This window comes from Hippocampus guttulatus, chromosome 9, assembly GCF_054856545.1.
Source record: "Hippocampus guttulatus isolate MCC_2025c chromosome 9, RoL_Hgut_1.0, whole genome shotgun sequence".
NCBI lineage: Eukaryota > Metazoa > Chordata > Actinopteri > Syngnathiformes > Syngnathidae > Hippocampus > Hippocampus guttulatus.
Window position 1 is genome coordinate 5,903,525 of NC_141269.1, and position 23,710 is coordinate 5,927,234.

General features: G+C 42.2%; 3 protein-coding genes across 7 annotated transcripts in view; all 3 read left to right on the plus strand.

Annotated features, from left to right (window-relative positions):
• The first annotated feature begins 1,826 nt into the window (after positions 1 to 1,826).
• On the plus strand, positions 1,827 to 4,562 carry LOC147200044 (ATP synthase F(0) complex subunit k, mitochondrial-like). The gene is made up of 4 exons (XM_086120516.1): positions 1,827 to 1,859; positions 1,954 to 2,043; positions 3,746 to 3,838; positions 4,368 to 4,562. The coding sequence occupies exons 2-4, from the start codon at positions 1,975 to 1,977 to the stop codon at positions 4,464 to 4,466; spliced, it is 261 nt and encodes an 86-aa protein (XP_085976642.1). The 5' UTR covers positions 1,827 to 1,859; positions 1,954 to 1,974; the 3' UTR covers positions 4,467 to 4,562.
• A 1,003-nt stretch (positions 4,563 to 5,565) lies between these two features.
• On the plus strand, positions 5,566 to 12,730 carry LOC147200045 (suppressor of cytokine signaling 1-like). Of its 3 annotated transcripts, XM_086120820.1 has the most exons (5): positions 5,566 to 5,720; positions 7,615 to 8,027; positions 9,038 to 9,219; positions 9,874 to 10,105; positions 10,382 to 12,730. In XM_086120820.1, exons 2-5 carry the CDS (start codon positions 7,770 to 7,772, stop codon positions 10,481 to 10,483), a joined length of 774 nt encoding a protein of 257 aa, XP_085976946.1. In that variant the 5' UTR covers positions 5,566 to 5,720; positions 7,615 to 7,769; the 3' UTR covers positions 10,484 to 12,730. The 3 variants fall into 3 exon arrangements, with proteins under 3 accessions (XP_085976946.1, XP_085976947.1, XP_085976948.1); XM_086120821.1 differs by having other exon boundaries at positions 5,577 to 5,720; positions 9,874 to 12,730; XM_086120822.1 differs by lacking the exon at positions 5,566 to 5,720 and having other exon boundaries at positions 7,802 to 8,027; positions 9,874 to 12,730.
• Positions 12,731 to 14,251: 1,521 nt separating this feature from the next.
• The window catches only part of LOC147200046 (caskin-1), a 33,795-nt gene continuing 24,336 nt past the window's right edge, over positions 14,252 to 23,710 (plus strand). For 2 of the 3 annotated variants that reach the window (XM_086119937.1, XM_086119938.1), the window contains exons 1-2: positions 14,252 to 14,682; positions 21,748 to 21,799. In XM_086119937.1, the coding sequence (XP_085976063.1) occupies positions 14,589 to 14,682; positions 21,748 to 21,799 (146 nt within the window). In that variant the 5' untranslated portion in view covers positions 14,252 to 14,588. The remainder of the gene's footprint in view (positions 14,683 to 21,747; positions 21,800 to 23,710) is intronic. The other variant, XM_086119939.1, reaches the window with a different exon arrangement.

The window sequence follows — 23,710 nt, forward strand, 5'->3', positions numbered from 1 at the left end:
GTGGGCGTCTTGCACCCAGTGTCTCGTTATTGTATTGGCTCTGTTGGAATTTAGTTGGCCATAATTGTGCCGGATTGCTTCGTCAATATAACCACATTGCAGACACTACAAATATATATCTATGTTTTAAGCAACACAGCCACACGAGGCTACTTTCTAGGCGGCCATGAGGTCACAGTTGTCACTATGGAAGTTTGAAAAAATATTCCTCCAGGGAACCGGACTCGGTTCACCTGGAGAAACATTTTTTTTCCCACTTCCATGTGTGGCATGTCCAGTTGTCACTGTGACACAGAAAACAGTCCACGTCTCCACAGCAATAACACCGGTTAAGACACAAGGCGGTTATGCTGCATTCGTGGACATTCAAGCATTAGTACACACAATGCAGTGGTGAAACAAGACAAGCAAACACAATAGCGGTTGTCATGCTTAAAACTGGAGTAAAAAAAAACCTTTTACAAATCCAATGACGTAAATGTTCTTTCTGACATTCATCTGTTAAATAAAATAACATGTGAGTGCTGTGTAGTTAAAACTATCTAAATAATACAATATTTGAAGTTGATCCCATTAGTCTCTCTCTGCCATATACGGGCACTCACTTTAAAGACACAGTGAAAAACCTCACCAACCAGATCGTCTAGCAGCATGACATTGTTAAAAATGAAGAAAAAAAATGAAAGAGTATAAACAGGTCACAGTGTGCGGATTACACGTCATTGTGATCCACCAGGGAACTCATATTTTTATCAACGTTTTGTTTGTCACCCAGCACCATTACGCACAATGGACACGCATTTTGACCAATGATTTTGACCCCCCCCCCCCCCCAAAAGGGCCAGCTCTAAGAATTGGATCGTTCCAACCCACACATCATAAGCATAATAGCACACATTTCCCATCTTCTCATTACATCCAATCAGACCCGTCTCTTGTTGCTCTTTCGAGCTTCATGTCACTTGTCCTCCTCCTTGTGGCTTAACTGCGCACCTCCTCTCCACAGCATCCAAAAAAGGTTTGTGGGCGGAAGGTGAACCAGAAAGAATTAGACACAAAAGTAGAGCCTGGCTAGATTGTCATGCTTGTGCACAGTCGAGCAAACTCGATGAAAAGTAGGTGTGTTTGGAGAGCAGGCAAAAGCGCTCTACCGGTTGTTAACAAACGCGTGTTGGGCGGTTATGTCAGTTTACTCAAAGTGGGCTTCACTCAAGAAACATACTTACGTACTTATAGCAACTTGTTTTTACGGGGATCTCAGTTTAACAGAGTATTACGAAGTTTCATGGGTACAAATGGTGTGCTAACTAGCACGTTCATTTAGCGCCGTACTTACTGTTTTTCATTTGATTGTTTCATAGTTTTGGCCTGGAAGTGTTTTTCACACAAATCTTTACCGTATGACTTTAGGAATGTGTTAGTAGGTTACAGTTGGAATTACAAGATTGTCATCACGTGTATTGACTCAAATACAGATTTGCCTTTTGTTACCATACATTGATTAAAATTAGTCATTTGTATTATTTATTAGGTGTTTTGTTTGTCTATTACATTAATGTGATTAAAATTATTAAATAAATTAATGTATTTAATTTTAGAACTATAATACATAACTCCTAGTACGTCGAATTTAGTTTTTAATTTGTCTAAAAATCTACCGCCATACGGGTGGATAAGTGTGAATCTGCCTCCCTCAGGTGGTAAAAGGGAGAAATTACATGTCGGCTGTGTATCTTAACTGCTGGCACGACTACTCACCAAGCCAACCGTCTATTGGTCCATCGCAAATAAAAAACATTGTGATTGGCTAAAATTTGTTGTCGTAACCCGGAACACATTGTACTCATGAGGCAAGTTGTGTAAGTGACCCCTCTTGTCCGCTTCGAGACAACAAATAGACATTTTTGAAAGTAGCAAATTATACTTACGTCTTGTTTGTTTTTTTCAAACAAGGTGAGTGAATAGTGTTCAGTCATGCCGACGTCTCCTGTTAAAACCCGCATCCCTCTCACTAGTTTCGGGCACCTCATAACAGAGGTGAAGGTAAGCATCAATTTTGCTCGACTCTCTGTGAATGGAGTTGATTCAAATATAGATTAATTATATATTGTCAAGATGCTTTGCTTGTTACCTTTAGTTGGTGGCGTCATGCTAATCTTAATCTCTGAAATTCTGGTTTGTTTTCAAACACAGCACTGCACTTCGTTGAACATGAGTGAGATTTCGTTTTAATAACCGGGGCGGGACGAGATAACCTTGACATGTTTGGTATTATTTAGTTACAGGTTGTGTGTAAATACGTGCTTCCTCTTTCCTTTTGCGAAAACATGCATGCAAACACGATCTTTCAACAGACATAGAATAGTTTGTACTCTCACGATACAAAAGAAATGACTTTTTTTCCTTCTCCAGGAAAAAAAAGCTTATTTCTTTTACGGTTTAGTAACCAACAACAGCAACAATGCAAATGTGCTTTTGTTAGCTGAACAAGGTGAAAACTTGGCAAAAAGAAACGTATGGCGAGCACAACACTGACTTTGAAGCTAATATTTTTTAATTTATTTTGTGACACCTCACCACTAACAAAACAGGACAAGGAAAGGGCTTTAGGTGGCAAAAAAAAAACAACAACCGTGAAATATGTGCGCGACGCTGATTCATCCATGACTTGAGTTGAACGTCAGTGGCTTTTTTTTTCCCAATGGTGTTCTACAGACCAATCATTTCAAGAACTGCATCATAAATTCACATTTTCTTAAGATCGTGACACATATCATACATTTTAGACTACTTACGAAGACACACACTCTCTTCATGCTCTAGCTGAACAATTCCTCAAATTCAAATTGCCATCGCAACGTAGTAGAATCCCATTTTCCAATCGCAAAGACTGCAGTGATTATTATTATGATTATTTTAATCATTGGAATTAACTCAATTACTGAACTAAACATTGCATGTTCATTTACGGTAGAATACATATAAATATGAAAGAAAACAAAAAATGTCAACATTGCTATCGGAAATAAGTAGCAATCGGTTGTGCCATACCAGAAATATGTCACATTTTTCGGTATGAGTAGAGCAGAAATGAAAAGCCTTCCAAATTCGTCATCATGTGTATTTTTATTTTCAAACATGAATACGTCAACATGGGGAAAAAAACGTTACAGCTCATAGTCCAAATTTTATCGTATTAATTTGGAGGTGTGAACACCTAAGCTATTTTCTCTCCGCCCAAATAGTTTTGAAATGACTTATTTCAACATTTAGGTACAGTATTCACTTGCTTCTTCCGCTGTAAGTCAAGTAACTCCACACAGGTACCACTTTGTTTTACTTTCACTATGAAGAGACGTGTGACCTGTTTTCAGAGAAGAGGAAATCGGTTTTGTTCCCGCAGAAATAGTGGTTACAGGAATCAAAAATGAAATAGCAAGCAAGGGCAACAGAAAGGTCGGCTACCCATTGTATGTGCTCAAGCACATACATGAACCCGCACACACATGCAGAGGGATGAGCGAGATTCAGGCAGTGCCTCACAAACAACCGACAACAGTTTCAACAGCGCCAGCCTCGACTCCGGAAACAACAGTGGGTTCAAGTCTCTGACATCCCACAAGTTTCTCACGACATCCGAACCGAAGCAGTCATTGCGCCACAAAGCAAATTGCATGACTTGACATTAAAAAAAAAAAAGTTGCAGCTAATTTCTCACTGAGTGTTGTTGTGTGTGGCACTTCAGAGGCAGCTGTTTGGCATCGAGGCGCCAGCGTCGGCGGAACTGACCGGTTTGAGAAAGTACTTCAATAGCTACACACTGCAGGGGCGCCGAAATGTACGTAAAACGTATGCATATGTAAATTGTGTTTAAGCGTACTCTCAAAATGGCGCAATATAAATGCCTTGACATCTTTCATTTCTCTCTGGGTAAAACTGTTCTATGGAAAGTGTCATAACTCAGGCCTGATCGATTAGTCAGCTGCAATATTAGCAAACTTTTTTTTTTTAGGGGGGGGGGTGAAGGGGCATACAATTTGCCATCTTAAAATGTATGAAATGTAATCAACATGTATGCATATGCTTTCAATACTACATCACAATATCGGTCACTAACTAAAAATATAATCCTTTACTTAATGCAAAAAATAAATAAATATATATATATATATACTTTCAGACTGTCATAATAATAGAAATCACTTATTGACCATAAATATAAAACGACTGTATTCTTACGCCACTACGCAAACAAGTGCATTGTGTATATCTGTATCATCTTAAAGTGGGGACCTGTTGTGCATGAGGAAATATTATCATTGCTTTCCATCTGGACATGATGAAAATCTCTCTCTGCTTTCTTATAGTGCGTCTTGGCTACTTACGGCATCTTGCTAGTAACAGCGACGGCCTATTTCATGCACAGACAAGACAAAAAGGAAGCTCGGAAGGACTGCTCTGTCTGAAAAAAAAAAACAGTTACGATTTTGACCCATTATTTATGCTGTGAAGACAAAGTGTGACAGAAATAAAGGTTTCATTATATTTGTGTTGTCAGGAAATGATGTGTATAGTCATCTTATTTTTTTTAACTCTTCTCTTATTTACAACAGCTGGAGTCATGGCGAGTCAGTGGGTGTTTATCTATCTGACGAGTGGAAACAATTCAGAACCAGGCTGTCAAATTGTACTCTATTTTAAAAGTGAAAGCGGCCAATCAAATTCAGTTGCTTTCAGTTTCACTCTGATCTCCTTGCACGCGAAAAGCCATCATCGTGCGGAACAGCTGGTGTCTTCTGGTGGACACGATAATGCGCGGCAGATAATGATATTCTGATGCTGAATCATTATGCATTCTTAATCAGTCTCGGTTCCATTCACCAACTGCAATAGAATCCACACTATTGAGGGAGACCATATACCGGGTAAAAAGAAATAGTTTTACGCCTCCTTTATCCTTTAATCAAACAACTTAGTAAAACACATTTTAAATGCATCATAATTGTTTTTACCAACATTTGTAAGCATACATTTTATAGAAATGTCTTAAACTTGAGTATGAATGCTGAGTTTCCCAAGTACCATCATCAGAACCAACATGAACCATGTAATGTACATATTCAATACATTACATATAGGCTGTACTTTATTTCACTTTTAGTCAAGCTTTTTCTAATGTAAAAATAGATGCCATGACTCAAGTCATTTTGAGCAATTGGACATTATTTACGCTTTTGTTATTTTTCACCGTACTGCCAAGCCCAAGAGGTAACACTTTATCTTTCTATCTTCTGTCTTAGATTTGATTGATTACTTTCGAATGCGGTTTTCGTAATAATCGTTTCTCTTTATTTTTATGGTCTGTTTGTGTTGGTGTGAATGTGAATATTACTGCTGTGACTATCAAATTTTCCTCAAGGAATAAACGAAATATCCATCTACTTAGCCGAGAGAACAGCTACCGTACATAGCTGGCGAGTTTTCCGTTTCCGGTGCTTGCCTTTCAAAATTAAACGCTTATCAGCATAAAAGATGAACGAAAGAGAAAGTAGACGCTGCAGCGTTACCTGCAATCACGTGATTTAGCATAAAGCGAGCGAGTGCTCAGACAGCTCCTCCTCCTGCTCGACGTCCTGCTTCTCCCCCGAGAGTTAAAGCGAAAGTAAAACATGTTTCCAGTGGGGTCCAGTTGCAAGCTACAACAGTCCTCTGCAACTTTAGTGAGTATTCATTCATTTATAAAATTAGAATTATTATTAGAATTGCACACCGATAATTTATGCACGTTTCCTTCAATTAAATACCTTTTGTTGACATCTTGCTGAATGTCCTGATGAACACGATACGGTACAACTTTGTGACTTTACTGTGACAGTGTTTACCAAGATTTCGCATCCTTGTGATTGACAATGGATCCCCGTTATTCACGGGGTATAAGGCCTGCGAGTAGCTAAAAATCTGTGTATAATTGACGCACATTACAAATGCCTTGAAAAAGAAACTGATTTTTTAACCCCTCCAAATACTGAGAAAAAACGGGGATAACCCTTCAATAAATGTTTCCTGTGAAAAACGGGTTGCCCCACCCCTTAACACATTTTTTAAAAAGAAAATTAAAAATACGTTGAAAAAAAATCCAAGAGTAGGTTAAGATGCAGGTGCTGAACAGTATGTCGATGTTTTTCTGATTGCTGTTATTAATTCGTGCAGAAGTGCATTTCAACGTGCTTTTATCTTGAAAATAAAACAACAATGCATGGGGTATTGCCTCCAAAGCGAAATTGTAAGCCAACCTTGATGGCTCATCACGTGTTTTCATTCCAGAATTAGTTTGCGGGTGCAATAATTGCATGGTTAACTGAGAAAGTTCACGGTGCAGTTTTTTGGGCTTGTAAGACAAATTAGCAAGATGATCAAAGGAAATTTAGTTGAGCAAAGTACTTAAAGTAATTACACTTCTTGGATCAACATTTTCAGTCCTTTAATTAGTGCTGCAGCCTAAAATTATTTTGAATCTGATTTAACAATGTGTTTTGAGTCCTCTTTATTTTCATAAAACAGGATATTTTGTATTGACAGTGCAGAATATGCACAAACATAAATTATTAGCCATTTATTTGTTCCCTACCAGGTTGAGAGAATTGGCAAAAAATGTCATTGAGCAATTTAAAAAAAATTGCGCCATGACATATCAAGTGTCAAGTAGCAAGTACAACTTTATTGCGCGAAATTTCCTCCCTCCTAAACAGACAACAAGAGGAGCCGCTGCGGGTGCCCGCGCCACCGTCAAAAGAACACTTAACATAAAATGACAAAACAATACAACACAACACATAAAACAGACAATAAACGAAAGTCATTATAAAAAGACATTTCATGACTACTTGGAGCGTGACTGTACATCCCTTAAAACCTTTGATTTAAACATAAAATATAATCTTTTTTTCCCTTCACAGTACAATGTAAAAAAAATATTGTGCTGACATTTCAGTCTGTACTTTTTAAAAACGTTTTACCTAAATTCAGGATTTAATAAATGATTCGATTTTTACAAGTCTTTATTTTATTTTTACAAACATGTCTGTGCTTCTCACACTCTTCAAAAAATGAGGTCAAGAGTAACCCAAATTGGGTGAAATAGTTAACCCAGCGCTGGGTCCACAAGGGAACAAGCCGTTGCTGGGTTATTTTTACTCAGTGCCTTGGGTTGAGGATTTGACCCAACCCCTTGAGGTCAAGATTTTGATCCAGCAAGGGGTACAAACTACCCATATTGATGGTTACTGGGTTATCACTCCAGCTGTGGCTAAAAATAATACGGCCCGTAATTTTATTCCCCACAATTTTCTAAGAATGTTGTATTAAATGGACTTCAACTTCAGTACACAAAAATGGCAACCAACTTCAGCTATTCGACCCAATCTGCTGGTTAAAAATAATTCACCCTAAACCTTGGTTAAAAGTAACCCAATTTGCTCAAAATCCATAGCGAGGAAACCAATTCACTATTTTTTTTGTGTGTGTGTACAGAATGTGAGTACTTTTGCCACTTTTGTTTGGACTGTTGGAAAGATTTCTGCATGTGTGAATGAACCATTGTGTTGTGTGTTTCAGCACTTCCTCGCCTTCCGTCAAACAAGGGATCGAATCAGGAAGCAGCCGGCTCTCCTCAGTCAATGCCAACTCGAAGCGCCATGAGGCCGCAAAGCGGACCTAGCAGGTGATGGTGCCCGGAGCCGACGTTCTGCAGGCGGCGGACGGGGGAAGAAATGGTGCAATATGTGGTCTTCCAGCCGAGGTTTCCCTCAGATAGGATGGTTAGAGATAAGCCTAACAGAACAGTAAGAAAGAAAAAGAATGCAAGCCAACAGAAGCAGAGTCCAGCTCCTGACGAGCCTGCGACACCTCAACAAGTCCAGAGTACGGAACAGAACCAGGACATCGCAGAGAAGCCGCTGGAAACACTGCACTGGAGCCAGCGACACAGTCTACACCTCTCAGATCAACAACTTGAAACCTGGTGTCAGGTGCTTGGCTCTTGTTACTGGAATTAGGGTGAAGCAGAGGTCTGGAAAATATCTTGGTTTCGCTTTTAAATATCACACCGTACCTGTTGCATACAAAAACACCACACGAGGAACACGTTTTAGCTTCCCGGGGAAGTAGCGGATCGAAACGTCGCTGTGAAATGACGAAATCTCAAGATGAGAACATTCATTTTGTCTACCGACACTCAACTTATATTAGTCGTTCCTGTTCAGGACACTCAAATACAGTACATCGGTAAACAGGAATTATAATATTATTGAAAGTGATGTACAATGATAAATTATAACCGACCCAATACGTACGGTCTGTCAACTATAGATTTGCGTTAAATCTTATCATGCCAGATTTTCTTGGCCCTCTTCCGTCCGAATGTTACTAACATTTGGTCAATTTTGCTAAACGCTTTTTGAGGGAAATAGTTGCTGGACGGGTTGGAAAAGTCGCGAAAGATAGCGAAAGCATCGCTAAGTTGGCAACACTTCAGACACCCGTCATCGTTCATGTCCGCAATCCATTAGCATCACAAATGTGCACATCAATAGATACACTTTCAAAATAAAAGCACCACGTATATTTTATTTTGATTTCATGGTGACTGAGAGGCGGGCCCGATTTGGCCCCTGTGCTTCACTTTGCCTAGATATTTTTAGGAATGAATATTTGAACATCTACAGTGGAGAGAAAACAAACGTGGACAGAAAATATCACAATATTTACTTGCATGTATTCTTTATCCTCTATGAAAAATGATAAAATTGACAGTATGTTAATGAGTCATTTACAGTCTCGATAAAAGAAAAAATACGATTAGTCTTCCTTTGTGTCTGCATGACTGTACTCTACTGCCTCCTTGTGGTTCAATGATGGGGGATGAGGATGTTAGCAAATGTTTCGCTGATAAATCAAGGCTCCCGCTATCTATCAAATTGGAAACTAGACATTTGATGGTGTGATGTGTGCTCATGTCCTTTGTTCACTATACGTGCAGAGTGGAGCGGACGCGGCCAACTGGCCAACTCACCTGCGTTCGTTCAACAGCCCGGAAGAGTACAAACTGGTGAAGCGCACTCACCAGCAGCTCCAGCACAGCTCCTACTACTGGGGAGCGATGAACATGGAGGAGGCGCACAAAATGCTCAGGCTGGCATCACCGGGCACCTTTCTCATCCGGTAAGTCCAATTTGGAAAAAAGGTTATTAGAGTTACCTCAGAGGATGTCCTGGCTAGATTTGCGCCCTGGGCGAATTGTCCCTTGTCTAGCCTATCACCACCAAACTCAGTTTTGCTCCCGTTACCTTTTTAAAAACATGTGTGAGTGTGCATGCATGCTAACGTTTTTTTTTTTTTAAAGCTAGCTTACATTTTACCATGCCTGCGTCCAATAATGCACCGCATCTTGTGTATGTATTAAATTCAGAAATAACACTCACAACTGACAGTGCACCTTTTAATACTGTGCGCCGTATGGTCATGAAAATACGGTACTTGGCCCATTTTTACTACTACAGCTAGAAAGCTATATGCTATATGATATATATATATGTATATATATATTTTTTAATAACGTTCTCTTAAGTGGTATGTGTTATTTGGGCTGCAGGATCTCTGGACCTATGTGGATTCTTTTTTTGCTACTCATGCAAGTGAGTGATTCCTGCTCAGTGCCCCACTAGCCAGCAAGCCGGATTAAAAAAAAAATGGATGGGATGCGTCAGGAAAGGCATCATGCATAAAATTTGCCAATTCATGAGAGTGACTTGCTGTGGCAACACCTGATGGGACAAACCACAACGACATGCAAATGACTGAATCTTGTCTTTCCAGAGACAGCGGGCAGCCGGACGTGTTCTTCACCCTGAGCTACTACAGCGAAGATGGGCCAACGAGCGTCCGCGTGCTGCTCCGAAAGTTGCTCTTCGCTCTCTGTGGGAGCCAAAAGACTTTCGCCTCCCTCTTTGATCTGCTGGCTTACTACAGGAGTCCGTTGTGCAAACTGACCGCGCCGTATCGCCAGCAACGGCCCGAGCGCCTCAAGCAGATTTGTAGGAGGGCAATGGTAAACACGTATGGAGCCGAGAACATAAGAAATTTAGCAGGACTCAGTTGTGAGGTGAAAGACTATGTTCTTGCCTATCCTTACTCGATATAGGGCGAATGTGGTGTGTGAGTGTATGTGTGTGTGTTGTCCATCTTTTTTGAGGTTTGAGTTATACAGTAGATGAAAGAGGAGAAAATCTATTTGTCCACGTTCTGGACCGAACCGAATAATGTTTTTGGATTCCAGAAATGCAGGCTCAGACAAAGTGCGATAACAAAAATGATTTATTTACAGGAAAATGCACCGACAAAGTACGAGCAGAAATCCCTGATCACGTGGAGCCAGGAGAAGCCATGCATAAAGCAAAGCGCTTGCACAAGGCAACACCAAGAATAAACAAAAGGAAATGTCAAGAAGCCAATGACCCGAAGCTAAAGATCAAGATTAATAAGAAAAATAAAAAATCTAATGAAAATCTATGAAATAACGAGAGCAACTGAGAGTATCGAGGGGTCTAGAAAACAACACTTGAAGCACAACAGCGAGCAAGGTTAATAATCCGACAAGAGACGAGGCAGCCTGGCAGTTCTTAAAAATATGGCAGGCTTGATTGGTAAACTCGGAACAGGTGTGCGGAAGTGAAGGGAAACGCCCTTCACTCCAGCTGGGGCTGAAAACAAAACAGACAGACATGACAACATCCGTCCATCCATCCACAGCTCAAGATAGCCAAGAAAAAGTCCAATCAACACATTGGTCAAGATCGAGTGCAAAAAAAAAAAAAGTTCCAAAAACTACTGGAAAAGTGCATTCACGAGTTGAAAGTTCACCTATTAAGGTCATTTACTGCATTTGACATTCATCCACACACCTCAGCCAGAAACCCCACAATTGGATCCTCAACCTTTTTGTGAGTACCGTATACTATGTGTGTTCGTTACTGTACCCGCGGCTTGAGTGCGCTAAATGCCAGGCATTTGTGTTTACAATTTGCGCTCATGTGTTACCCGCCACTTTCAACTCATGTCATGCCCCCCCCCCACTCACAAATGTTCTCTGTGCTGAAAATATGTGGACTGTGTATTTGAAGACAACCATTCACTTTCTATTCATCTTATCCTGTCCAAGGAGGAAATGGTAATGTATTTTTTCACCATTCAATATTGTTCCCTGGTGTCTAAATAACATGGCAGTGGGATGTTTTCGTCGAAACACCCCAAGGATGAAAAAATACAATGTAGCTTTTTCCATCCTTACATATTGCCTCACGGAAATTAGCCCATTTGAGGAGGTGGACCCGTACCCATCTGAGTGAGAGATTGGGCATCGCAGTCCCAATTACAGGAGCTTGTATATGTGGGATCAGGTGGAAAAAAAAAAGAAAAAATGTTTACTCATGGAAGCAGCACTTCATACCCTACACTGCATGTGTGTAGCGGATGGACGATAATAATACCCACCTCATCTTCCACTGCATCGACAAGTTCACCTTATGGGCTGTTTTTCAGAAGCCAGCTCGAATCTGTGCACCCGATAAAACTCACTGCAGCTCTGCTTACCTTGTAACTTTGAGATGATGTTTCTGCATAAAAGTGCCGCTCTGATGATAGTGTTTGAGACAGTCAGGCTGCTGTTTAGAAGTGGCATGGGATCTTCACTCAGTCTTCCAGAAAAGAAATATGATGGTGGGGGTGATTATTCTGAAAATTGTTGCAGAACAGCTCGCTCGTTTACACGTTTTCAAAAAAAAAAAAGGAAAAAAAATTATTTAATATTTAAAAGATTTATTTGTCTGTTTAATTTCATGCTAAGGCCCGGTAGCCCAGTGGTTAGCACGTCGGCTTCACAGTGCAGAGGTACCGGGTTCGATTCCGGCTCCGGCCTCCCTGTGTGGAGTTTGCATGTTCTCCCCGGGCCTGCGTGGGTTTTCTCCGGGAGCTCCGGTTTCCTCCCACATTCCAAAAAAAACATGCGTGGCAGGCTGATTGAACACTCTAAATTGTCCCTAGGTGTGTGTGTGAGCGTGGATGGTTGTTCGTCTCTGTGTGCCCTGTGATTGGCTGGCAACCAATTCAGGGTGTCCCCCGCCTACTGCCCGAAGACAGCTGGGTTGGGCTCCAGCACCCCCCGCGACCCTAGTGAGGATCAAGCGATTCGGAAGATGAATGGATGAATGAATGAATTTCATGCCAAATAGGTGGGCAGGCTCTCCAGAGACCCAACTCATTTGTATACAAGTAATTATAGTCTTGTTTAAAGTGTCCTTGAGTGTTTTGAAAGGCGCTTATAAATGAAATGTATTATTATTATTATTATTACTGTATTAGTTTTTGTAGTATGTTCCCTTTAAGGAAATAAATGTCCACTAGGGGGCAGAAAAATATAATTTGGGTGACCTATGAAAACGATATGAAACTTTTTTTGTAATTTCCAGGTGTGCGTTGCCTAGAAAAGGTTGGTCATGGTCCCTCATGACGGCTACTGTAACGCAATGGTCATGTTAATTTATGTAGCAGGAATATTTTTTCCTCCTTTCGTTATGGTCACAGTTTCATTTCTTGACATAATAACGTCACTGATGAGTAATTATGTGTACGGCATTGCCCTAAAAATATTAGTTTGGGAATAAATGTAGAAACCAAACTGATTGTTTAAAAAGCTTCCTTGCTTGCGATGGTCAAGTTGACATTGACTGACCTCTATAAGTGTTTACGGTATAATTGCCGATAGATGCCGGAAAAGCACTCGGAAGGTCCTGAACGTACTTCCGCATCGTTCATTCATTGTTCTACTTTACTACGTTTTTTTTTTTCCCATGAGTTCTACTTCCTATGCCCTAAATCTGACTGGCAGCGGCCCTCTTCATTCGAAATTAGAACTCATCGCCCGGGACACACTTTTCTTGATACTGTTTAACCTTCAACGTGATGACGGAGCTTCATTATCGTCACCATCATTGAAAAACATGAAACCTAGAAGTTCCTGTTTGGGATGGATGTTTCATTTGCCGTGTGTAATATATATATATATATATTAGTCTCGCAATGGAGAAATTCAAAAGAGAGAGAGAGAGATATTCTAAATTCTATCAAATATTGATTTTTTTATTGAGAGATTTGATGGTTAAAAAAAATTTACTTATAGCATGTAGCTAGTCACAAGAAATCTTCAGGTCTCAAGCAGGCCCAAGTTACTGTGAAAAAAAAATCAAGCAAATCGAGTTGCTGCCAAATTTCTAACAAGTCAAGTTATTATGTACCGGTAGTTGAAGCAAGTTGTACCCGTGTCGTGGCAAATCCGTTTTATAAACGTACTTAAATCCGTTCGAACGTACTTGCCAATCAAATTAGTTTATTTTACTCCACATTGGCTCACAAAATAGATCCTGAGCTGAACAACACATGCAGAATAATTACTGGCACACTAAAACCAACACCACTGCCAGCACTCTACAGCTTGGCGGGCATCGCACCACCACCCATACGTAGAGACACTCATGCAAGGACACAAAAGCATAGTCAAGAAAATAACACAAGACACCCCCTCTATGGTCATAGTGACTCAATAAGAAGACTGAAGTCCAGAAAGAGCTTTATGACCGTCCAAAGTTTAGACCCTGAGCAGTCAACCAACCACAGGCTCGAAAAATGGAGAGAATGGGACAGCTCTGCACTAAATGGTGCAATCCAAAGCCCAAACGAACATCTTCCAAGTGGAACTGCCCTCTCAAGAAAGAACTGGGTGACATTAAATAGAGCAAGAACCAGAGTAGGCAAGACTGGGAACAACACCTATAAATGGGGACTCTCACTCAGCAGTGAGTGTCCGTGTGGCCACCCAATACAAACAATGGAGCACATTCTTCGGGATTGTGAACTGGGGCCCACCTGCACAGATCAAGACCTCTTAGACACAAGCGATGCTGCCAAGCAATGGATCCAGTACTGGCGCGACAAGATATGATGACTCCACATTGGCAGTTCCATGAAATTTCGTTATTAAAACCCATTTCAAGCATTTTTGAAGGTATTCCGATTTAATTTCAATGTTGATTCGTCATTCGAGTGTTTGACTGTTGACGACCATGTTCACGGAACAAATAGAACTCGTATGTGCAGGCACCCCTGTATCTATTTCACATCCTTTTGGCGCCGGCGGGGGCGCGCCCCCCTGCGCGTGCGTGACACGTGAGCTGGGAGGAAGAGGAGGATGAGGAGGAGGGCGCTCGAGAGCTCCAGCGTCGTGTTCAGCCGGTGAAATCCACTCACACGCGCGCGGGCGGGATTGTCGGATCGTTGAAAGAGGCGGCAGACGCGGAACGGAACCGGTGGCGGTGCTGGAGCGCTCAGGCCCCCCCGAATTGGAGCATCGCTTTCCCTCGGGTTGCACCTCGCTCCCCCTGCGCGCCTCTGCTCCAGAGGGAGGCCGCGAGCGGCGACGGGATGTAGCAGCGGATTAACGGCGGAGGAGAGCGGCGGGACGTGGAGGGAAAGGGAAGGACATGGGGAAGGACCAGGAGCTGTTCCAGGCCGTCAAGACCGAGGACTTGCTGACAGTTCAGCGCCTCCTGCAGAGACCTCGGCCCGGGAAAGCCAGTGAGTATCTGCCCGACACCCCTCCGTCCCTTCTGGAACATACACACACACACACACAAAGTACAAGCTTCAATGAATCCGAAATGTTTGAGATTTGTGTGTGACGTTGCACGTGTGAGCATTTACCTGGACATAAACTGCACTTGAATTATTATTTTTTTTCCATGCACAGATTGCGTATGTGCGTGTGTGTGTTTGCAAGGAAGCAAGGGATGGGAGGTGCGGGGTTCAAGAGGACGTGTTGTGACGTCAGCATAATTGTGATGACGTTGCACGCGTGTGAGAATAGTTCTGGGATTGCTGCTTAAACTGCACACAGACCGTGTGCGTGTGATGGTGGTGACGATTGGATATATGTGTGTGTGTGTGTGTGTGAGTGTTTAGAGGGTGGGGAGGGTGGTACACTGTGTGTGCGTGTGCTGCACTTGTCTCTCCGTTTGTGCGGCATGACCCATGGCATCCTACCTGGCTGGTGTGTGTGTGTGTGGAAATTTGTACCCATCCTCCACACAATGCTAATACGTGCACTTGGTGATTGTGCGTGTGCACGTGCGTTAGTACAGTGACACACAAGTGACCCGACACCAGCCGTCATTGAGATTTTAAAAGTTTTTTTTTTTTTGCTTTGCCTTGCAAAGCGCAAACCTGAGCTATAACTGTTGCATGACGCCAGTGCACTCTTAATATTAACGCGTAATGGCAAATGTCATTGAAATGCTAATACTAACGTCGTGAGTCGCCTTCAAATAGTAATGGTGGCGCAACATATGTAGACGGATAATGGAACAACACAGGCTTATATTCTCTGTCTGCCATGAAAACTGCTATTTCTGAGTCTTAATGAGTCTCTAACAGCAGCAGATGAAGTTGATTCTTCTTTGTGCCTGTGTAACTGTACAGAATTTTACTGCCTCCCAGCGGCCAGGCCGCATGGAGAAGCAGTACAGTGAATTGGATTGTAGCATTAAATCATAATGCACAAAGAGTTTGTTTATTTTCTATTTAACTCATTCACTCCCAAAGACGTTTTTAAACGTCTTTTCAGACTTGGTCCAGAATTGGCTGGTACTGAATGAGTTAACAATGTTGTGACTATGTTTTAATAAAATGCAGTCTTTATAGAGGGCTGTTTTCCCTTAAAAACACAAACAGAAAAAATCCGATTTTTTTTGTGGCGGCTGGAACAGATTAATGGCATTTCCATTCATTTCCATGGGAAAATAGTATTTGAGTAGTTTTGAGGAGGGCCCAACCAATATGGATTTTATGAGGCAGATTCAAATATTTGGCAGAATGATTCGGATGATTTAGTGAAAAAAAAAATGAAGAATTGATTTTTTGAGTCGCTTAATGATAACAGCAATAAAGCTATGAACTACGGCGGAACAGTTGACTGTTTAGACGTCGAAGAAAAAAAATTGGCTGTGCATATGTGTGCGAGTTTGAAGGGAGACAGGTTGTGTGAGTGTGTGCGTGTGTGTGTGCGCGTATGTGTGTGTGTGTGTGTGTGCGTGTGTATAAAATTGAGACTGGTTGTGTATGTCTTAAAGTGAGACAGGTTTTGTGTGTGTGTGTGTGTGTGTGTGTGTGTGTGTGTGTGTGAGTCAGACAATTTTGCGCTAGTGTGTGTGTGTGTGTGTCCGTCCGTGCGAGGTGCAAGTGCATGAAGGTCCTCCACTGCTCTCGGGACAGGGAGATTATTGGTGTGTAAAGACGCCAGATGTTAATGGTAATAGTGTGATGATGACGAGAGTGCACGTGACGACGCCCGGCGCGCACGTGCCCGAGAGTTGTTGACGGGGCGTCAGCTGAGACTGGAGGTGATAATTAGATTTCAATTACAGTCTTGCCAACGCAGCCTTCCTCCGCCTCGCCCATTTCATCGCCTCCCGCTCAAGTCGTCTTCCCCTCGTCGCCTGGCCTTTTAATTGCATCTCCTTTCTGCTATTTCGACCCGTTTATGTTGGCCCCTCCGCTCCCCTCTCTCCCTCCGCTCCTCGTCTCAGCCAGCAGTGCCACGGCGAGGAAAAACGCTTCTCCTCAAATGCCAGAACAAATCAGCTCTGAGTGTTCAGTCCACTGTGTTCGACGACCGAGAGGGAGAGAGAGAGGTGGGCTGTTTGGAGAAAAGGAGGTAAAAAAGACAGGAAGTCACGACGAGAGGTTAAAGGGTGACGGATGGAAGGTGTGCGACGCGACGGGAGAGCGGATTTGCATTTGAATAATTGAACAGGCCTCGCTGCTGGAGGATCCTCGCGGCACTTCCCTGTCGTCAATGAGGACCAAGACTTTTTCATGTTCTGCGGTCAGGAAAATTAATATCGGTTAGCGAGGCGAGTCTTTTCTCGGGCATGACTGATATGGATTTTTTGGAGGCCAAAATCGTGCTGCCTGCGTAGAACATATGATTAGAAAGAAACATTTTGAGGATGACTTCCCCTTTTAATCAACAGAACACAAAGACGTCTGTGTTTGGAGTGTCTCTTTCGTCTTGCGCTCTTCCTCCTCTGCGTGTAACTGTTCACCCCTCCCCTCTCTGCCCAGGAGAAGTAGAAATAAAGCTCGTTTTCTCACCTCTGCCACCAGCCGATCATATTTTCCTTGCTGAGACGTCCCCTCACCCTTACCGGTGACAGCCAGTATGAGCGGTCATTGAAGCCATGAGTTTTTAAAACCAAGCCTTCTCAGAGAAAAAATAATAATAAAAAACATATATTTTTGATTTTTTTTTTTTTTTTTAAATGAGAAAAACACCATTCAATACTATTTTCCATCCATTTTCTGATCCGCTTTATCCTCACAAGGGCCGCGGGGGGTGCTGGAGCCCATCCCAGCCGTCTTCGGGCACTAGGCGGGGGACACCCTGAACCGGTTGCCAGCCAATCGCAGGGCACACAGAGACGAACAACCATCCGCGCTCACACTCACACCGAGGGACAATTTCAAGTGTTCAATCAACCTGCCATGCATGTTTTTGGAATGCGGGAGGAAACCGGAGTACCCGGAGAAAACCCACGCAGGCCAGGGGAGAACATGCAAACTCCACACAGGGAGGCCGGAGCTGGAATTGAACCCGGTATCTCTGCACTGTGAGGTCGACACGCTAACCACTGGACCACTCTATACTATTTTACTTTTTTTCAGCACGCAATATTGACATAATACGCTCCAGCACAACCCGCGACCCTTGTGAGGATAAGCGGATCAGAAAATGGATGGATGGATGGATATTGACATAATTAAATAGAATGAAAAGAGATTTTCTTCAGTGATGATGCTTTTCCGATTGTGAGAAGCCAAAATGATGTCTTGATGATGCGCTTTTCAACTGAGCGCTACAGCGTGGTGCAGTTTTTACCACGGAGCTGCAACGCCTTTTTTTTTTTTTACATGTTTTCAATCATCTCCAATGGCATCCCGTGAGCCTCGACTGACTTTCACGCGCGTGTGCAAATGTGCAAACAGACAGAGGTCGAAACAGGACTTGAGGAATCCTGATAATGAGAACCCAGGAGAACCTCACTCCTCACCACTTCCCATCTCAAGGGAGATGTCTTCAGAGAGTCTATTCCAAGAGGTTGCCCGGAAGCGTCTTACTGGCGTAGAATGCGAATGAAATCGGAAATAATTTCATGCGGACCGCACGCTTGGACATTGCCACGCGAGACGAGTTTGTTGCGGGAAAATATCAGTCTCATATCATGGCCAAAGCGGCTGAGCGTATGCGAGATGCATATGCAATGGCACGTCGAGCGGTTGCCACGGTAACATTGTCTCGGATGCAGCATCGTCGCTAAAATTAACATGGCATTTTGAACTCCGCACGACCCACCGATGATGAGAAAATGTCTAATTAATGACATAAAATGTTCAATAATGTATCGCTCTTGGGTCATTTTATTAGGTACCATTTTCCGCCCGAAAGGTTATAAAAATGTGGATGTAAAATAGGTAACATTTTAAGGATGAAATCATTCTTGATACTTCAATTAAATATATGAACCTGTTACTACTTGCAAAAAGTATTCATAATAATGTAGAATTTAATGTGCAATTTAAAAATGTAACCAGTAAGTAAAAAAGTACGTTTTTGCACGCAAAATGGTTCATTTGATTAATATTTCTTGTTATTCTTGTTGACAGGAAATAACCACACTAATTAGTGAACAAGATAATAAATACAAAATAAATAAGTACTTTTGCATGCGGCATTTTCAGGAGAAAAAAACCCCTGAATGAATTAAATGAATAACACTTAATTTTCACAATGAAAAAATAATTCATTGTTATATTTTCTATTTTCTTTTTAAATGACAATTGAGCGCTCATTTATAATGCTACATATGTAAACTTGACATATCCACTTATTTTATTTTACTATTTGCCAATTTTAATAGGTACAGCACATAAATTACCCACATCTTTTTTTGATTTGACTTTTTATTCGGTCTCCCATAGAAGAAACTTGTCTCGGAGGACAGTCCCTCTGTGCTGCTCCATACATTGAGCAAAAAACGTACACAGCACAACATAATTAGGACAATTACATACAAGACAAGACAGTATACACTCTACACACATTGGACATCTTTCATACCAATCAACATGTGCAATGTTTTTTAAGAATGTGATTGATTTTATTTTAGTTTAAAAAAAAAATCTGTGATGTATTTTGTATTGGGGCGGCCCACTAGTCGAGTGGTTAGCACGTTGACTTCATAGTGCAGAGGAGCCGGGTTCAATTCCAGTGTAGGCCTGCCTGTGTAGAGTTTGCATGATCTCCCCGTGCTTGCGTGGGTTTTCTCCGGGTACTCCGGTTTCCTCCCACGTTCCAAAAAACATGCATGGCAGGCTGATTGAACACTCCAAATTGTCTCTAGTTGTGAGTGTGAGCGCGGATGGTTATTCGTCTCTGTGTGCCCTGCGATTGGCTGGCAACCGGTTCAGGGTGTCCCCCGTCTACTGCCCGAAGACGGCTTGGATAGGCTCCAGCACGCCCCGCGGCCCTTGTGAGGAGAAAACGGATCGGAAAATGGATGAATGAATGAGTATTTTGTATTTTACCATCATTTGCAATACAATATTTATTCAATGAAAAAAAAAATGCTTGGTCATTTCCATGCTTTAAAACCGAAAGTAAAAAGTATTTCTTCATGAAATAAATGAATACAATTGAGGAAATACATTTTGAAGGGAAAAAAAGAATTCAGATTTTTTTATTTATTTATAAATGTCATAAATGCTGTTGTAATTCATTTTTAGGATGTACTAATTCATCTTTGTCTTCTGATCTAGGGGAGCGGGGAGGGGGGGGCTAATTTTCACGCAATAAATATTTCAAGACTAAATGCTCAACCTTACCTAGCCTAGCCGTGGTTCATTACATCGGGCCTCACCTTTCCTCCCCCCACGGCCACGTGAAGTGACGCATTGCATCACACTGACGCCAATTCTGAACGCTCCCTTCTTCTACGGCTAAAAAAGGAACACAAATGCTGATGGATTTGAGCGATATAGGCGCAGCGTCATGCCCCCGAGAGCAACCTATTGGGAAAAAGATCATCAGGGTGGATGCTGCCGGCTGCTGGGGTTCATGCGACTAAATGACAGTCTGACGCTGACACAGATATCCGTACTCATTGATTCATCTGCCAGTCCGCTGGGGAGGGGGAGGGGGGGGGCTCTTTTTTTTCACATTTAATCCAAGAGCAATGGCAGCGGGAAGGGTGCAAACACACGCGCACGCATTCTCGTCAGCCGCCGAGTGTAAACAGAGCCGCACAACCACCAATCAGATGCCACTCTTTTAGCAAATTACAGTCGAAATTAGAATGTGAGAGCAGGATGAAGGGATGAAGTGCAGATAGGGATGCGCGGAGCGGAGGGGGGAAAAGCTTTTGCCCAGATTACAGAACAGCCTCAGATTACGGCCTGGTGCACGGATTATGAGGGTTTGACAAAAAAAAAAAAAAAAAAAAAGTAGAGGCAGAGAAGCAAACCAGCACTGTATGTGTGTGTGTGTGTGGGGGGGGGGGGGGGGTGTAAATGTGTGCATGAGCGCTCCTTGCTGCAGTTTGGTGTCTTCATCCTTCTTATGTGCTTTCAAAGATCAAGGTTATCGCCACACGCACATCACGATTGCGCTCACATGCGCACACGGCCAAACATTAGGAAAATATACGCGGTTGACAACAAACAAACAAACAAACACGGCAACCTTACACACTCCCACTGCGCTTTTTTGCAAAGATAAACCCACATCTGCCACCCTCGCCGCCACCAAATTGGAAAACTGTTTTGTTTTTCAGCGTTGACTTTGGGATACGATGAGCAGAATTTGAATAGTAATAAGCGATTGGTTTTTTTTTTTAAATTAATACAAACTAATTAAAAAAATAATACATATAAAAATTCCTCGTCTCACCCCCCCTCAGGTGGTGTCCGTCCCTCATTCAGCTCGGGTCCTCTACCAGAGGCCAGGAAGCTTGACGGTTCTGCGCAGTATCCTTGCTGTTCCCAGCACTGCACATTTCTGGACTGAGATGTCCGATGTTGTTCCCGGGATCTGTTGCAACCATATATATATATATATATATATAGAGAGAGAGAGAGAGAGAGAGAGAGAATATGAAATATATAGAAGAAAAATTCCAAACTATTACAACTCTAGTACAGATAGCTGAAAAATGTAATTTGTGCTTCTTTACTTCCGACCACTACACAGGCTATAGTTATCAAAAAGATGAATGACAAAATAGCGTCTCTTGTATTACTGCGTCCCTACTTGAATGTTTGGCCCAGTATATCCAGCAAGTAGTTGTAATTCAGTAGCAGTGGTGACTCTGTCGGCTCCTTCACAGCCTCAGTGTGACATTGTGCTTCCATTCAACTGGTCACTTGCCCCGAGCTCACCTCGACTCCCTGGAGGCCGAAAAGTGGCGCAGCGTGCCGGAAACCTGCGGGGAAATAAATGAATACGGAGAGCAGAGAATACATGAATATGTATTTTTTTTTCCTAGTTTTAAATGTAGACTCTTTCTATTAGAAGATCTTCTTGTGTTTCAGAGCTCCTCGGAGCAGCCAAGCGAGTGAACGTCAACATTCAGGATGCAGACGGGTAAGGAGAAACGCCTTTTTCCCCCTAAATTGTTTAATGAGAGAATAATGGTTTAGAATGTAGAAAATGTTTCCGCCGCTACTAATTTGTGATAGCTTCAAGTCAAACGTTTGACAGGACAGGCCTGAAAGTAGTGTTAGAGGAATCTATGAGCAAAATTGCATCATGTTTAAAGTTTCATTTAATCTGGACACATCTAAACGTTTGGGTGCGTATCCAGCACCCCCAAATTCCTGTGCACAAAGCCGGAGGGCTGTTGGAGTCCACAATTAGCACGTCAATACAGGTGGGCGATCACGGGGGAGAGGGCGAAACTCGGTCACAAAAGGGGAATGAATCATTCGGGAACAGCGGTTGAACAACAAAGGACGAGTTGAGAACACCCGTCGCGCCCAGACGACATTGGCCATCCGCAAAGTCTACAACATGCTAATTCGATGTAGACCAGCCAGAAAAGGCGCCAATGTACTGGTGGTTCAATGTTTAACACAGGTAACCCATCACTACCGAGGGGCCGGACCGTGGGTGCGGTATGCAAATATCGGGGGCAGTGTTTTCCTTGTATGTTACAATAAAAGCCTGAATTGGCGGGAAGGGAGCTCGAGTGTGATCGCGGAGCAACTAACCGTCGTTCGCTCTCAGAGATCCGCTCCCGCCGATATTGAAGACAATTTTCCTGTGTGCCGAGTCATTTCTTTAACTTTGTCCGAGAAAATCTCTGACAAGTAGTCATGCTAAGTGAACAGCCTGAATGGAACTGGATGAATCACATCGTTCGCAATCGCAAGATACAGGGGTATAAAAAAGATTCTTTTTCAAAATTGTTCAGCTCTCGTGACCGCTCACAAGTCTCTTTGATGATCCAAAACAAATAATAGTAGATCAGAACAAAAGTAGCAATTAGCAAGCGGAACGTATCTCAATGTAACAGTATTAAAAGAGAAACCTTTATAGTGGTACCTCTACATACGACATTAATTGGTTCTGAAAGAAATTTCGTAACAAGAAAATTTTGTAAGTAGAGACACGTTTTCCATGTAAATGCCCTAATCCGTTCCAAACCCCCCAAAATTCAGACAAAAATGTTTCTTAAACCATAAAAATATGTAACAAATACATGTTACAATTACATTATTGCACAAAAAATGAGTTGTGCATAATGTAAAAAACAAAGAATAGAGTAAATCATAAAAATGATGGTCTTTTAACTTTTAATTGCGTCCTCGTCGTTTTTTGCCCTCTTTAGTCCATTTTCTCTCTCAGAAGTGGTTTCTGCCTGGTGTTTTGTAAAGAACTGATCCAAGGGCGTTTGCTTTTGTCGGCTTTTAATAATCCTTCGAAAATGTCCAAGGCAAACATCAGCAGAGTGAGCGATCGCCCGACTGGTGAACACTTTTTATGGGTGATGCATATTTATGTGACACTATGGAAACGTCTCATGGCCCGAGGGGTGAATGACAAGGATGCCGAATAGACACATTCTATCTATCTACACACACGTACACATACGGTAGAGATCCCTCTTAGCCAATGGGATGCCAGGAAGATGCTCGGGAATAGCCAATGGCAGAGCAGCTGGAAGTATGTTGCGTTCAGGAAACTCGCAGCTGCGAGTAGCAACCCATTCTGTATTTTTACCTTTTGTATCTTGAAATTTCTTTTGTAACCAGAGACAATGTTTTCCTGTTGAGGCGTTTCGTAACTTGAAGAGACGTTCGTAAGTAGAGGTACACCTGTATTCTTAAAAATACTCAAGATAACATAACTAGTGTGAAACATTTGAGCGACTCTTCCAAGTACAATTTACCCAAAAGGCAAAGTAATATTTATTGTGTTCTGGCCCGGAGTGAGTGGACATTTTTTTAAGTGTTCCCTTGGATGCACAACTCTTGATTTTGGGCTATTTTTAGA

Excerpts from the sequence above, each read along its gene's own strand:
- LOC147200044 (XM_086120516.1), top strand. The coding sequence starts at position 1,975 with ATGCCGACGTCTCCTGTTAAAACCCGCATCCCTCTCACTAGTTTCGGG. Across the intron at positions 2,044-3,745 it reads ACCTCATAACAGAGGTGAAG|AGGCAGCTGTTTGGCATCGA; the intron begins GTAAGCATCAAT and ends GTGGCACTTCAG. Across the intron at positions 3,839-4,367 it reads CACTGCAGGGGCGCCGAAAT|TGCGTCTTGGCTACTTACGG; the intron begins GTACGTAAAACG and ends GCTTTCTTATAG.
- LOC147200045 (XM_086120820.1), top strand. The coding sequence starts at position 7,770 with ATGGTGCAATATGTGGTCTTCCAGCCGAGGTTTCCCTCAGATAGGATG. Across the intron at positions 8,028-9,037 it reads AACTTGAAACCTGGTGTCAG|AGTGGAGCGGACGCGGCCAA; the intron begins GTGCTTGGCTCT and ends CTATACGTGCAG. Across the intron at positions 9,220-9,873 it reads CCGGGCACCTTTCTCATCCG|AGACAGCGGGCAGCCGGACG; the intron begins GTAAGTCCAATT and ends TTGTCTTTCCAG.